Below are 15559 nucleotides of genomic sequence, written 5' to 3' on the forward strand. Positions count from 1 at the left end.
CGTGAAGAGATTATCATGACGTCGTTACGTGAAATCGTCGCTTGGTCAAAGGTGGGCCGATCACGGAGGCTGTGCAAAACCACGAGAGGTGCAGAAGGCTCTAGCAGGGGGACGACGGAGGATCAATATATCGACTAAAAAGAAAAAGAAGATGGCTATCGCCTTTGAGTCCTCTTAGACGAATGCATAAGGGACCCTGTGAGTTTTTATCTTCCCAAATGGGAGAAGTGCCTGCTCCGTGAGCATGACATCCGTATATGACGTCCATATGGATAAAGTACAATAACGTAATTCGCAATAAACGTTAGTCAATGTGCCGTCAGTCCTCGGTATGCAGCCCGCAGAAGAGGTATCCACATATTCCCGCTCGCGCCGGATCGCTCTGCTCTCATTGGCAGGAACCCTGCGTGCCAGGCATCGTGGTGAAGCATCCGTTGCTAGGCGACGTGCCTGAGTGCACGGAGCAGACCCGCAGCGGTCATTTATGGAATGTAATTTTCCCCTTGCAGTCGACGTCGAATTCAACACGCGTGATGCTGTTCACAGCAGCATTAGCATACAGTGGGTTCTGATCCGCCTTGCCAGATGGAGCGCGAAGTATATGCGTTGTTGCGTGGTGAATAGCTGTGCTGGAATAGGTCTTTTCAGGCAGGCTTTCGCGCGAGATGCGCATTGTCGGATGGCATTGCTTAGATGAAATGGCAGCGTAAGCTGCGTAACTATAGTCGTATATGTGGGCATTGATTGAATAATTCGTTCACTCATTGCGGCTAGCTTCATGCAAAGCTCATTCCCATACTCGCGGCGCCACCACTGCTTCGATGTTTCCAGACTGAACAGAGGCGCTAGTTCTATGGGAGTCGTTTAGTCTGCAAGCAAAATCTTGTGTGTAAGGGAGCAGACACGTAGGCAAGGGGGGGCCCGGCCCCCCCCCCCCCCCCACCGAAATTCGTCCGGCCTTTTATATTCCCGGGCAACTTTTTTTCTTTTTACCATGAAAATAGTTTCTTTCGACTAATTAGGCCTTGGGCCCCCCTCGAAAAAAAAATCCTGGCTACGTGCCTGTAAGGGAGAAAGCTCTGACTTCCTTGTTTTGTCCGCCAACTTCCCGCAAATGGACGACTTGCTCATACCGTGGCGATACGTACGGTGTTGGCGCGCTTCCTCTCCGATAAGCAAGCATATCGCACATTCGTAAGACGCGCAAACTGTGCAATGCTGTCTAGGTGGCCATTGCGAGATAGCGAGTGTAGGCGCCATCCGCTAGAGCAGTGGAATAACAGTCTTAGCTTTCGCGTGCAATGCCCCATAGTGGGCGGCGGTTCATTGACCCGACGGCGTTTGGTCAATAAGCGGCCGACGAGGGGGGATTTGGTATTGTAAATGGCAGTGCAACGACAGCCTGTTACGGCGATGTTAGCGGTATTGATGCCACGTTTCTCGTCTCATTTCGGCGCAGGAGAATTTGTGGACTTCTGGTGCGCTCAACCACCACACTGCGCGTATTTGTGCCTCTTGCGATAGAATGGTCCGTAGGCCTGCCATATATATAGCGCATGGCAATCTACACGCGTGGTTTGTGTCTCCATGGCACAAGACACGTAAAGCACAGCCTTGTAACGTGTTTTAGGAAGCGCCACATATATAATGTATGCCCATGGCGCACGGGCACTGTCATTTCAACTAAGAAACTCAGGCAGAAAGGGAGGTATATCCTAATTACTCTGTGGTTACAAAACCGTGGCCTCGTGTGCAGCTCACCAGTTACAGAAATGTTGTGGGAAAACTATAGCTTCGTGTGTTGATAACAACTTTATTGGTTCCAGATATGTGTTTTTCAGTCATACTTTCGTGTGGGCCGTCACCGTCATACTATACTCGCCTCGAAGAGTTTCTACCGTATATTTTTCAGGCCATATACAATTCTGTCGGCGCAGCGTGCTTTATTTGTGCCCATAAAACCAGGCCCCGGCATCGGGCATCCGCGAGCTTTTTAAGCTGCATGCATCATTTTTCTTTCTTTTTTTTTCGTTCCTCGCACCCGCAATACCTTAACGATTTGTCAGTGCAAACTATAGGCGCAATTCTGTATAAGACCTTCATCGAAAACAATGCATTGTAGACGGGTACACATAAAATGAGCTGGCAAACGATGACGCCGTCTACGTGCAATGTGATTTCGTTGTTGCTACCGTTCGGTAGAGAAAAATTACATGTCTCGCTGTTTGCTCTGCGGCGTATATTGCGACGGAAACAACTGGTCCGGTCGTTCGCTATCAGACGCCCATTGTCTGTCCATCTCGTGCAAGGGATTACACGCACGTATACGATTGCCCGGCACGAATGCGTCCGCTCTAGCCTTAATTGTTCCTCGCTATACGTGTTCGCTTTTCCTCCCTCAATCTCGCCATCCCCTGAGCAGCCTGTACAACTGTCTGCCTACGGAAGCTTTCCTCGTGCCTTAATTGCCCAGAGCACGAGTGTGTGTGTGTGTGTGTGTGTCATCGTCGGCGCCGCGTCCGTATTTTTTTCCTGACTGCCCACAAAGTCGCGACGCCTATGCGTCATCGCGGCTCGCGTGCAGAGTGATGTGATGGTTGGAGCCACGTAGCCCGCACTGGGCGATGGTCGCGCGGTGTCTCCGCGTGCGCGTTTTTAAAGTGTGCAACGATGCGAGGGCGCATACAGTTGCCATGGCAACACGGCACGGGCGAAATATTTGTTTGTGTATTCGGTTTCCCACGATGCCGGAAGTGGGTGCCTCCTGTCGCCACTCTTCTAGTCGGCCACCTCCACGCGCAACGCGCGCAACGCATGCATGTTCCAAAACGGCGCTCCTCCTTCCCTCTTCTCCCCAGCCGTCTCGGTGTTTTTTTTTTTTTTTTCCTTTGCCGTCGTTGTTTTTGGGACGTCGCATGGACGTTCCGCCACGTGCCGCAGTTTATGGTTGCTTACTTGCGTCTCGGCGTGTCACTTTGTTGTTATTTCGTTTTTCTTTATGCAGCTTCCTCTACTATCGCATCTGTTACCTTCTCTCTCGCTTCTTCCCCGTCTCGCCCATGTTTCAGAGCAAGCGATGCGACCGAGGGCGTGGTCTTTGCTGGTCCTCCGTGTAAGCGTTACACACACACACACACACACACACACACACACACACACACACACACACACACACACACACACACACACACACACACACACACACACACACACACACACACACACACACAACACGCGCGCGCGCGCGCCTCTTCGTACTTTTGTGCCTTCCGCCTTGGGCCTGAGGAGCAGGCCTCTTTGCGAGTGTCTCCTGTTTGTGCGGCCTTTCATTTTATAGAGCGTTATTACGTTTTATTCACGTAATGGAGCGGCGCTGCACGCGGCTGCATATAAGCTCTTGCCTCTCACTTTTCCTCGGTCACTCTTTCCAGCTCGCTGTCTGCATGTTGGCCTCGGCCGCCTAAGTAACAACAAAAACAGTGGTTCGTCTCTCTCTCTCTCTCTCTCTCTCTCCACTGTCATTGTTATTGCAAGCGCAGCCGCTCTTACCGCAATTGCAGTTTCGCTTCGCTCTGCGCAGCTACTACAATCCGCTGTTGGCGCCGGGAAAATCCCGTTACGCTGCCCCGCAAGCCAAGCCCTCTTTTCTTTTCACCTCCACGAAGCCTTGGCAGATCGATATAGGGCGGCGCGGTAGACTGCGAAACGGGAGCTTCGCCGCGCGGTGTGGTTAGCTCGAATAACTTCCGTGATGGACTGGGGCCCCGGCTTCGGCCGGTCGGCTTCTCTCGTTAATGTTCGTTCATAAACCTGGGTCGTGGTTCAATTCTCGACGCCCATTTACTTCAGTTCACGGAGTTCTGTTCTTGTTGCCGATGTACTACTCGCAGTTATATAGCTATGCGCTTTAGCGCGGAACCGGCGTTGTGTCGCGCGACTATCGGACTCGCGGTGAGGTCGTTGAACCCGGCGCCAGCAGCTGATGTCCGTGCATTGATCGACTTTGCGGGAAAGCGCTCGCTCACGGGGAAGTGCCGGGACTTGCCCGGCGCTGCTTTATTCGGTTGCATTTGGAATCGTCATTGTCATGCGCGCTGCATACTGCGCACTGGCCGCAGTCTGTCTGCATGCAACTTGTAAAGTTTGTTGGTGCATGTCAGCACGCGTGACAGAATAACCATCGAATTGCTCGCCTTGTCTTTCCGCGCGAGTATTCTTTTTCTTTCCTTTTTTTTCCCTTTTAAGTTAGCCAGCCAAATTTCATTCTCTTTTCTTGCTCCGTGTGTTTGTGTGCTGATAGTTCTCGTGATGCAAGCACAACATGTCGCCCAGGAAAATTTGCTCTTGTGGCGGAAGAGTCATCGGGGAACGGGGTGGTGAGCGTGAGGCACGACTGCGTATCAATCATATATGGTTCATGGCTGCTATATATAGTGCACTGCTTCAAACTCTTTGCTTAATTGTTCACTCTCCGTCTGGGAAAGGGGAAATAACAGGAACGGAATAACGCGCAATGTCGACATGAAGCGGCTTTTCTTATCAGAAGACTTATCAGTATGTGTGCAGAGTCGGTGTGCAGGCTCGATCATGCACTCCGACATAATAGTTCGCCTCTCTTTTGCTATACATTTTCAGCAAGATTATGGCTATAGTGTTATACCTATATTGTCGTGGATCGCCTCCGAACTGCTGCACAAATTGAACTAATTATTCGTTATTCCGAACGTTATGGCGTTGATTTTTTTCCTAAAGAAAGAATAACGAACGCCTTTTGTTTAGTACAACTAAAACTTTTTTTTTTTTAATTTTGGTCACGTCATGCGTGAAATTCAGTGGAACACAACATTAATATTAGCCAAAGTGGAAGAAAGTGGAAGTGGACGCAGCCCATGCTCAAGATGGCTAATTAGTATTCTGCATACTAATATAGTTGGTTATGAAGCAATTATTCAACGGGCTTGCTATTCAGGTATTAGGAGAGGGCCTATATTAAACTGACCTCAAATATTTATATGAAGTTTCGCGATTGATTGAAGCTAGAGCCACTAAATTCAGCTCATTGAAGGAAATGCAGTTTGTGATAAACGCGGTGACCTGTGCCGTCAAAACAGCCTGTTTGCAAACAAAAAGGCGTGCCAGTCGTTGCATTATACATCATAAGGTCAAAGATGGAAAATTTTATACACTGCTTCCTCCTGACTATTTAATTGAACATGTATATTTAATTTTGGATGACTTCTCGAAACTTTCCCCAGGATGATGATGTGATTCCCTTGCGGAATAAAAAAACAAATGAGAGAGTAAAGCTGGACGCGAATCTACGTGACGTTGCAGTTTGCGCGTTTTCGGTACCCCACGCCGCACAATTACACCAGGATCGATGTGACTGCGACCGCGGTTATGCGAACGAGAAGCCGAGCACTAAAGATATCTTCCAACTCCGAAACGCGATGCATGTCTTTTCAACTCCAAAGCTTGCTTTTCGACAAACCTGCTCGCATGGGTGTCTGTTGCACCCAAATGGATGGCAGCGTTTTCTTTTTTCCTTAGTATTAATTGTTCCCATACAGCAGCATACTTCCGCAGCGCTGGTTCGGTTATGTTGTTGCGCTATTGAAAGTATGTGATGAAGCCAAAATTGGCCATGAAGGACGTAGACAAAAGGTGGGCGCTCCTGCCGATAGTGTCATATTGGCTTCTATTCCCCTACTGCAAATACGCCGTAGATGTATGCGTAGCATTTTGGTCAAATGTTTTCCTTCATTTAAACGACGTCCTTTTCTCGGGCTTCGGTATCCTGCCGACAAGATAGTGGATTCTCCGCACGCATTAGCATTTTTTCGCCAGCTTAAATTGGAGCTGTACACGCGATATCTGCGCGGCACGTGACGACTGTATACAATGGAGTCCAAGCGTTCTTTTTGTCTTGCATGAAGAGAGAGAGAGAGAATTGAAGAAAACCTAAATGAACGGTTGCGACCATTGTTTCGGGAAAGCCTAACACGCGACGCGACGCAGCGACGGCTGCGTCTCCTGGCCGTCCTCCGCCCTGTCACTTTCGTGGGCTATTTTCTTGTTCTTCAACTCCCGCTTGAGCGGTCAACCGAGAGATTGAGATGAATGCAGTCGCTCGGTGGGTCCTGTGAGGGAGGAGGAAGAAGAAGATGCTGCAGAAGCTTCGCGCGCAGTGCCTGCGGACGTTGTTCATTCATTGCAGTCAGACCAGGCAGCGGCGGCGCCTTTGCGTGCGCACTTCGGCGATTTCAGAAAAGCGGCTTTGATTGCTCGAAAAGCAGACGACGAGAGAACATTCTCGGCACGCTATATAGTTCCTGATGAAGTTGGTCATTGCTAGACTTGGGGAACCTCTCACGTGTTTGAGGCTATAGCCACCGAGCGGGAAAGTTCGAAACAACGTCCGTGCGTGACGACGGTACTTTCGTTTGCTTTAATTAGCCGGCCTTTCTTCTCTTGCCTGGTTGGAAGTCCTGAAGTCGGTTGTTCAGGTAATAGGCAGACAGGCGGTCCCCATCGCCTTTATTAGTATACATGAATACGGCACGCTTGCGTGCCCGACTCTAAATACGTCTCCTTGATTAGTGCATCGTGTGAACGGTTTTGACGCATGCATTCCCTTTCTCTTAGTCACCCGTCTCATTCGAAACTATATGGTTCCAAACTGCACAGAGTCTAATTAACCTTCCGGCCTTTCCTACACTCTCTCGTTAATGAGAGCCGGCTTCTCGACTGTGCGCCACTGAAGCTGAAGCATCCATTCAGTCAACGTCCTCCGCAATGCCGGTTCTCTGTGTTGTATAGGATTGACGGAAGGGGGCGAGCTTCAGCAGTGTCTATTTGGAGCTCGAACCATGTTGAATAGCAGAGGGTTCGAAATGAAAGACGACGCGACGCAAAACCAAATAACAGAAGTTTAATACATCGGTTCTGGTGAGCGGCGCGCTCTGAAGAGTACTGCAAGATCTAATGTACGTACGCCCCGCGTAAACACTACTGCGAGTGCAAAGGGCCTGTAATACGTGTTGACCGTCATACGAGAAGGGTATGCGTGTCTGAAGGAGGAGAGTGGACTCCGCACATTCAGAAACACTCGTAAGCCACACACAATCGGCGCATGCGACCGTCGCGTCCATTCACGTTATCTTATTTGCCCTGGGTGTTGGTTGCAATCCGAGATTTGAGTTCTCCAGGGTCGCGCAAAGTGAACCGTGTGACAGTTGCTTTGCTACGCGACCCGTAGTTTCTGCTTTACCGCGTAAAGATGGCCAGGTGCAGTATAGGGGTTCCGCTTCCCCAGCCGTGCTTAGCAGCTAGAATATCGCGCTGCTAAGCTCGAGGACGCGGGTTCGATTCCCGGCCACTGCGGCCGCACTTCGATGGGCGCGGCGTGCGCACGTTAAGGAACCGTAGGTGGCTGAAATTAATCTCTAGTCCCCCGCTACGGCGTGCCTCATGGTCATGGTTATGATTAAATCTGCTGAAAGTATACCATTAGTTGGTCCGCTTCATTTCCGTTTCGACTGGTGCTAACACCCTGCTTTCTACTAATAACTAATGATTCCGATATCGCCTCCACCAAAGACCTCTTGTCCATATCTAATTCTTTGCGTGGCTACCCTTTCCAGAGAAGTTTGGTTGCCAGGCGTACACTAAGCAGCTGATAATGCGTCTATGCCATCAAATAACTTCGTACCGTTTGCTTTACGCAATACGAAACTTCCTGCATTTCTACGTGCACCAATTTGCGTTCCGATCGTCTATATCATCAGTAGTTCAGGTTTCTTTTTACAGGGCCTTAAAAGTGAAATAATATTGGATCTAAGTGCATCAGTAAATTACGAATGTCTTTTTGCAGTAGCAGGAAGAGTCCATTTTTACGTTCTTTAAGCGGGGTGAAGTTATGAATAGAACATAATTTAATAAAATGTTCAAAGAAAATAATTTACTGATCCTTTTCTCCCGTGGTGGTCGTATATGCAGGTATGTACCTCCAGGCCTTTCTTATAACTAATGCATAAGCTCATCAGCGAGAGATGCTACCGGACGGCATGGTCAGTCCGCTTATGACGCCTTCTTGCGTCACCTGCCTGCATAGTGTGCAGGCCGTCAGTGGCGGCAGTCATTAATTGCCAGGTTTTCCCGCTATATCTCTTTTTTTTCTTGTTTGTTTGTTTGCCCGGGATGCATTAGAGTGACGCGAGCGTCATTTTTCTTACTTCGTCATGCACTCAGTGGTTCGTCTTTCGCAATAGCAGCCCTGGTATTATTAATGACGCTCTTGTATCATCAGGACATCGCGTAATTTTTCACTCTGCTCCATGTCTGTCTCACGCTGTAGAATGCTTCTAAATGTAACGGGCATTTGATCGCGGAGGGCGCGTTCCATGCACGTCAGCGGAAGCATAGCGGAATTTGGGAGTTGTAGCCGCCTAAACTTCCCATCTGAGTACTTTCGAGTACGTAATTAATGTGCTGTAGTTCAACATAAAAACCCATTGACGCACTGAAGGAGTTTTTAGACGTGTTCCCTTCCACTTTCTCACCTTCCTCTCCGGTATAATTCTATATACTCAGGCAGACATCGGATGCTTGGATGTTTCAATAGTTGAGGTGTGTGTGTGTGTGTGTGTGTGTGTGTGTGTGTGTGTGTGTGTGTGTGTGTGTGTGTGTGTGTGTGTGTGTGTGTGTGTGTGTGTGTGTGTGTGTGTGTGTGTGTGTGTGTGTGTGTGTGTGTGTGTGTGTGTGTGTGAATGGGAGAGAGAGAGAGCATTTGCGAGGGTTCTTGTTCCGTTGTAGTCGGGAGTAAGTGAACGAGTCAGCTTCGCCCTAATGCTGACATCATTACGCTATCTTAATCGCAGTCCTTAGCTCTTCACCCGCCGCGGCGGTCTAGTGCTTATAATGGTACTCGACTGCTGACCTGAAGGTCGTGAGATCGAATCCCAGTAGCCGCGGCGGAGGGGAGGTGCTGAAATCGCCGAGACGCAGTTGCGTATGCATTCCTTCAAGCGTATACGTCGCTCTGCACATCCTCTTCCCTGACCCGTTCATATCTGTGAAGAGTGCGCGCGTCGCTGCCCTTCCTTGCGGCGTTCTCCGTGCCTTTGAACCCCGTGCCGCGGGCGCGCAGATGTGGTGGAAAGCAGGCCAGACAGCGTCGAGACACCGGCTCTGTGTCGAATTTAGCCTTGGAAGTGCGCAGCTGTTCCGCAGCAAAGAAGTGGGGAGGTGATGGGGTCCGAGGTCGGGAGCCCCGGTCCTTGGCAGGCTGCCCCGCTGTCGCGTCGTCGCTTCCTCGTCCGTGTCGTACGTGTCAACTGCGAGCGCCAACCGTCTGCAGCCTCGCCGGGACCCTTTCGGTCCTCAACCCCTTCTCGTAAACGAGCCGCCACGCGCGGTGACTGCTCTTCCGAGGGTTTATTTCGGCTGGCCGGCTGCTGGACCTGCGCTGGTATAACTAATAATAATAATTGTTGGGGTTTAACGTCCCAAAACCACGATATAATTTAATTACGAGAGACGCCGCAGCGGAGGGCTCCGGAAATTTCGTCCACCTGGGGTTCTTTAACGTGCACCGAAGTGTAAGCACACGGAACTCTAGGATTTTTCTTCCATCGAAGTTCGTTCACCGCGGCCGGGATTCGATCCCGCGACCTTTGGGTCAGCACTCGAGCACCATCACCACGAGACCACCGCGGCGGGTTGCGCTGGTGTAACTGGGAAACGCTTTACGGGCAGAGGTAAACCTACTATGCGCACCAATTAATTCAAATACGTGCACTGGTGCGCTTGCTTTTTGCGAAACCCAACGAAAAGCCTGCAGAAGACGCGAAAGTGTCTACGACCTATGGATGCGTAATGCATGGCTACGCATGGCTATATGGATGCGTAATGCATGACAAAAGTCACGCAAAATGCTTGACTGCATGCAACGGTCGTGGCAAGACATGATTAGCTCAAGCAGACTTTGTTTCTCTTTGTCGGCCATTCGTTTCATAGCAGACGGCAATAGAAAAATCAAAACTTCAGAAATCACGAACGCTTTCAGCTGGTGCGACAAGATGTAGAAGTTGAAGAATACGAAGAATACGTTACATAGAAGAAATTCCTGATTAATTCAATTTCTCAATACGCTAGAGAGAAGAGATTAGCGGAATACATGCCGCGAGAACGTGAAATGAACAGCGTGATACAAATGTTGCTAGTGATGACAATTCTGAAAGGGTCGATTTAGACAAATGAAGCGATAGGGGTAGCGTGATTGCTGCATGGCGGTGGTGGGTACAAAGGCGTTTAAATACAAATTGATATGGCAGGTGGCTGTGCTTACCCTATACAGTTGTATATCTGGTGCGATATACTTAGTTACAAACTCATAGCACGGTATCGCTACCCCGTCTCTTGTCACTCACATAGCGGCGCAAAACTCGTTGACAGAGGCGAAAGATGCATGATGTCCCATGCGGTGGCGGCTCTGTAAGCCGGTTTAGAAAGGAAAATATGTGCGTGCGACCTTGCAGTTGACCGAGATAATAGCAGTGTCTCCATCGCTCCGGTTGTCTCTTCTTCTGCCCTCCTTCTCCCATGGCCTTTCCCCCTTTCCATTACAGAGTAGCACGTAAGCGAATACTTCTACGACGGAAGCCTCTTTAATAACGAGCTCTCTCTCTCTCTTTCTTAGCTCGTTTACTGCACACTTTAGTAGTAGACTAAGAGCAAATCACGTTTAAACCGCAGCGGTAGCTGTCGTAATTTTTCGTAAAGAGAAACGACGAAACTGGCGCCGACCATATCAAGCGCCAGAGGAATGCGTGTTGTCTACAGCCACTGCGGGTTGCGCTGCTTTCGAGACGTCCTTGGGGCCGCCTTCGGAGCTTCTGCACAACAAGCTACCTTCCCCTTAATTGCCAGAGATATTTTAACAATGCGCTTGGCAGCACTACAGCGGAGGCCCCCTCGGTAACCATGACGGCGACATGACGGCTGTATAAGGCGGCCCATCATTCGCGTCCCCACGGGCTGGAAATTTCTAGTAAACACCTGCGCATCCGGCGCTAATCTCAAAGTCAGTCGCTGAAAGTGATCCCTAGAGAATACCACCCCAGTATCGAAATCGCAACGATGGTGGCAAACAGCTTATATTGCGAACAAAACAATGATGAAAAACACGATGATACCCGGAGTGACGCCGGTAAACTGTGATGTTGATGTTGTTGCCATTTTTTTTTTATAACGTAAATAGATGAGTCGTATAAAATGGGACTTCATGTTTGATTGTATGTTGCGCTTTTTTTTTTGTATTAGTGGAATATTTGTCCTCTTCACTCCCGTTGTTTAGAGCAGCTCTGTAGTGTTTGCGTCTTTCGTCGCTTTGTCTTCGTCTAGGCTGAGCTCGCGTCTGTGCTGTTTTTTTTTAATTATTGTTGATATTTTACTTCTTATTTGTGTGACTCTTTCGGAGGCTCCGACTTTCTGCAGCGTGGTGCTGTGCCGTCCGAAAGAATGGCAAAGAAAATTTCTGACCGAATTCAATTTGTCTAATAGCGGCTTTCCTTATCCATAGCTATACTATATACCAGCGCTTGTTAATTATACCATCGCATACTATACCAGCGTTTGCTAACTGAATAACTGTTGGCTATCCGATGCTATAACAGCAGGATTGTCTTCGATTTCGGTCCAATACTTGAGTTGTCACAAGTTTTTTTTTTTTTGTTTTTCTTTTTTTCTCTCTATACCGATTCATTCTTCCATTTTGTGTCGCATGCATCATGTCGATTGTATTTGAATCATTGTAGTCCCAACAGGTAACATGCAAGTCATTTACTAACATCGTGTTGTTTATCCACTCTGTGCTTCCAGGGTGGCGGCATCTGCTCGGTGACGGAAGGCATGGAGAACCTGCGCGCCCAGAACCCAACCGTCTCATCCCCCGCCAGCGTCCGCATCAAGAACATGCCGCGGTGAGTACAATAGCCTTCTCTGCTGGGGTAGTGCCAGTAGCCCCCCCCCCCCCCCCGCCCCCTTTACACTTATGTTTTCTCATGCCCCACCCCACCCAAGAGCAAACGTAGTCAAAGCACAACGCATAAGTCGCCCCTCCCCGGTTTGTTGTGTCTCTTTGCTTCACACGTTATGCTTTCGCACCTTAACGTGCACGCAGTCGTCATTTTCCACGTTTGTGTGACGGCGGCAGCACGTTACAGTGATTGGGAAATCTGTCGTTGACACACGATTTATCATGCACATAACTTACCCTGTGTCAGGCGAAAGGGCGTTACGGCCGTCTTCGCTGTCTCTGTGTCTGCTCAAAGATGATGCATGTTGTTTGTGTTCCAAAGGAAAAAAAGAAAAGAAGAAGTAAGCAAAAGATGTAAGTTGGAGTGTTTCTAATTCGACTCTGTCCCGGTGAAGCGATTTGGCAGTGTTTCAGGGAGGAAGCACTTTTGCTCCTGAGAAGCAAGGCTGGTTATGTACGGGAACTATTTTCGTTAGGCGGAAAAGGGGTGAAAGATCCCGAGTTTCGGATAGTTTCTTATTTGCTGTTGAGACCTGGTGGTGTAGGTCGGGTAGGGGTAAGTCTGGTTTGAATGGGAGTTTAATTGTGTCGGAGCGCTAGGGAAAGAGCAAGGAGGAGTCGTTCTGTACACAGACTGGCCCTCACATCCGACGCTCTGAGTTACTCGCAAAAAACGGTTTGAACCTTTCGAGGCATATCTGTGTCCCTTTCTGAAAATCCTGCGTTGCTGCTTTCCTGTCAGGGCACGTAACGTAACGATGATAACGTGCATGTTGTTTGTCACCTATAGTGTGTATATACATATTTGGCGCATAGCGTTAAAGGAAGAAGACGCAATGTGTATTACTGTAATCGTTGTGGCACAAAGATTCGCTCCAAGCGTATAAACTGACTCTTGAGAGAGTCTCGAAACGTCAATAGCGGTGGCTCCGCTGAACTCGAGGCAGCGGGCACCATGCAGTCCAGGCCGTGGCATTGTCGTTCCGATATGGAGCGTAATGCAGGAACACCTTTCTACTTGTACGCTTAACCCCACGTGGGCGGGTTGCTCCAGAGCCCTCGACTCGCCCCTCTTAGCATACAGTTCTTAAACACGGGGTCTCTCTGGAGCCGACGTTTCGACAAGTGGAGTTGTCTTCTTCAAGGCTTCAAGTTGCAGCCTTGAAGAAGACAAGTCCGCTTGTCAAAACGTTGGCTCCATGCGACGCCCCGTGTCTAAGAATGCTTCAGCTCTTAAAGCCTCCATCTTCCCTAGAAATTCTGGCTTTGCATACAGTGCAGCTTGGAGCACGAAACCCCGTCGGAACGCGTGACCTTTGTCTGTGGTTCCATGGTTGGCCGACAACAGCGATCAACGTCGGCGGACACGTCGACAGAGCGTATATACACGCGTGCCTCATGCATGTATTTGTCCGCGTGCGGCAGATATATTGGCGTGCGTCCCGACCATCCGGGGAAGGGTGTTGCGCGTCTTCCGCCGCCGGCTGAGGCCGGGGCGGACGCGCTGTCAGCGCGTGTCCTCCCGCGCTCGCGTGCTCTGCCGCTCCGCACGCCGCGTCGCATTCCCCCGTTGCCCTGACGGGGCCCGATCCATCCTGCCCTCCCCAGCTAGCTGCACGCAGCGAGCGATGGCTCTTGCGCATTTGGCCTTGGCGCAACTGCCGCTGCTGTCGTCTTGCGTCCGGCGCGCTTTTGCGGCTAGAAAGGAGTCCCGTGGCGTCCTGCTGACTAACGTGCACGTTGCGAAGTGAACTTCCTCTGCCACTGCTAATGGTCCGCCGCGGCGGAGCATAAGTGCTTTTGCGCAATACCGAGCAGGCATCGCCTCGAGTGACATTGTTATACGGGTAAACGCGTCAAGAGAGAAGGTGAAAATAGTGCTGCCGTAGCTCACTGAGGCGTTCCGCGGCTACGGCAAGCCCTTTAAATGCGCAGCGCTACGACGTTCAACGCCTAAGTTTAAAGTGGTCGTTGAGCGTATCGTTACCCAAAACGTAGCACATACTCCCTGCGCTGTAGTGCGCACTGTAGGCCAGTACTCAAAATTTTCAGCGCTTAACCTCTGGGTGTTCTACGCAGTCGTTGTTTTCATGTTACGATACGGACTTCTACGCACGACCTCACTTATGACGCTTTGCGCCGGTTTCTTAGTGCATGGTCGCGCTATACTGGTCTGCTTATACTCCATATAGCGTCTTTTCATGGTTTTGGAATTGTTCGTTGGTCCGATGCGGGCAGAGACAGTTAGGTCAGGGAAAGCATCGGGGACGTTAATTGTTTGTCTTTAACGCAATTGTAGTATGACGTAAATTGAAAATGGATTACAGTGGACGAAAAATCGCACCTTCCGTTGGTGGGATCCGAACCCACAACTTTCGAATTATCGCTTAGTCTACGGGCAACCACTGTGACTACCGCGTCGTACACGTGTACAGTCTATGGCCATGCCTTAACTCTGGCGCCGTGGTACGTTGGCATGACAGGGGCTTCGCAAAACACTTTGCCTGGTCCTCTCTGCCGTTGCGTGCATCGCTGTTCGCTCACGATCGCGGTGACCAGTGTTTGCCGCTTGCTGTTCCTGTATACCCACGCGGCTGACGTGCACCGCGGCGTCCCTGTCCGCGCTGACCTTGTTCCCCGCTGGCCCCGATGACGGCTCCCCCTCTTTTTCCTCGGCGCTGTGTCGCGCAGCCCGCTGCCGCAGCAGCCACGTTCGCTTCCGTCCCGTCGTTTGCACGCACCGAGTCGCGTGGGACGCGGTTGCCCTTGCGGTTCTGTTTGCCGTGCTGCGCACGCTGTTTCGGCCTAATGCGCCTTTGAAAGCCTCCGCAGAGAGAAGCGTTTGCCGACTTTTCGGCTCTCTCTGGCCCGTTAGCGTGCAGTGCGCGAGTCGCTCATCCCAAAGCACTTAACGCCGCGCATGCACTGCCTCGCTTCTGACGAGCGGTGGCGTGGTAAAATTAATGTACCCGTCGTGGTGGTGGCGTAGCGACTGTGGCGTTGCGCTACTAAGCACGGGGGTGCTAGTTCGATTCTCAGCCGCGACGACAGCGTTTCGGTGGCGGCGAATCGCGAAGAACGCTTTAGTGTACCTAGATTTACGAGCACGATATAAAGATGGCCAGGTGTGCGGTTAAAATTAATCCGCAGTTCGCCCACCACTACGAGCCTCGTAACCATATCGTCATTTCGGCACCTAAAGCACCATAGTTTCTAATTGTGTATAAAAGGTTTGGCAGTGTACCGTGATTTTACAGGTTTTGATTAAGGCGCACATCAGGGTCCGAATTCGCGAAGTTCTTAGTTCGTAAATTATTTCTGCCGATGGCGAGCATGCCTTCACTAATGATACGTCCAACGTCGGGATTGGCTAAAAATCTTCCTTACAAATAAAGCTAGCGTAAGATGTTTTCGTGAATGGCTCGCTATGCGACATTTGGCACTGCTAGGGGTGTCCCATTAGCGGGCGGATTCCTTTTTTTTTTTTTTAACTTGCATAGAAGCTGTTTCTCAATTATCCAG

General features: G+C 50.1%; 1 protein-coding gene across 2 annotated transcripts in view; it reads left to right on the plus strand.

Annotated features, from left to right (window-relative positions):
- Positions 1–15559, plus strand: part of LOC119393491 (uncharacterized) — a 267437-nt gene that overhangs the window by 145535 nt on the left and 106343 nt on the right. For both annotated transcript variants that reach the window (XM_037660537.2, XM_037660536.2), the window contains one exon: positions 11881–11981. In XM_037660537.2, the coding sequence (XP_037516465.1) occupies positions 11911–11981 (71 nt within the window). In that variant the 5' untranslated portion in view covers positions 11881–11910. The remainder of the gene's footprint in view (positions 1–11880; positions 11982–15559) is intronic.

Source organism: Rhipicephalus sanguineus, chromosome 5 (assembly GCF_013339695.2).
Source record: "Rhipicephalus sanguineus isolate Rsan-2018 chromosome 5, BIME_Rsan_1.4, whole genome shotgun sequence".
In the NCBI taxonomy this organism is placed as follows: Eukaryota; Metazoa; Arthropoda; class Arachnida; order Ixodida; family Ixodidae; genus Rhipicephalus; species Rhipicephalus sanguineus.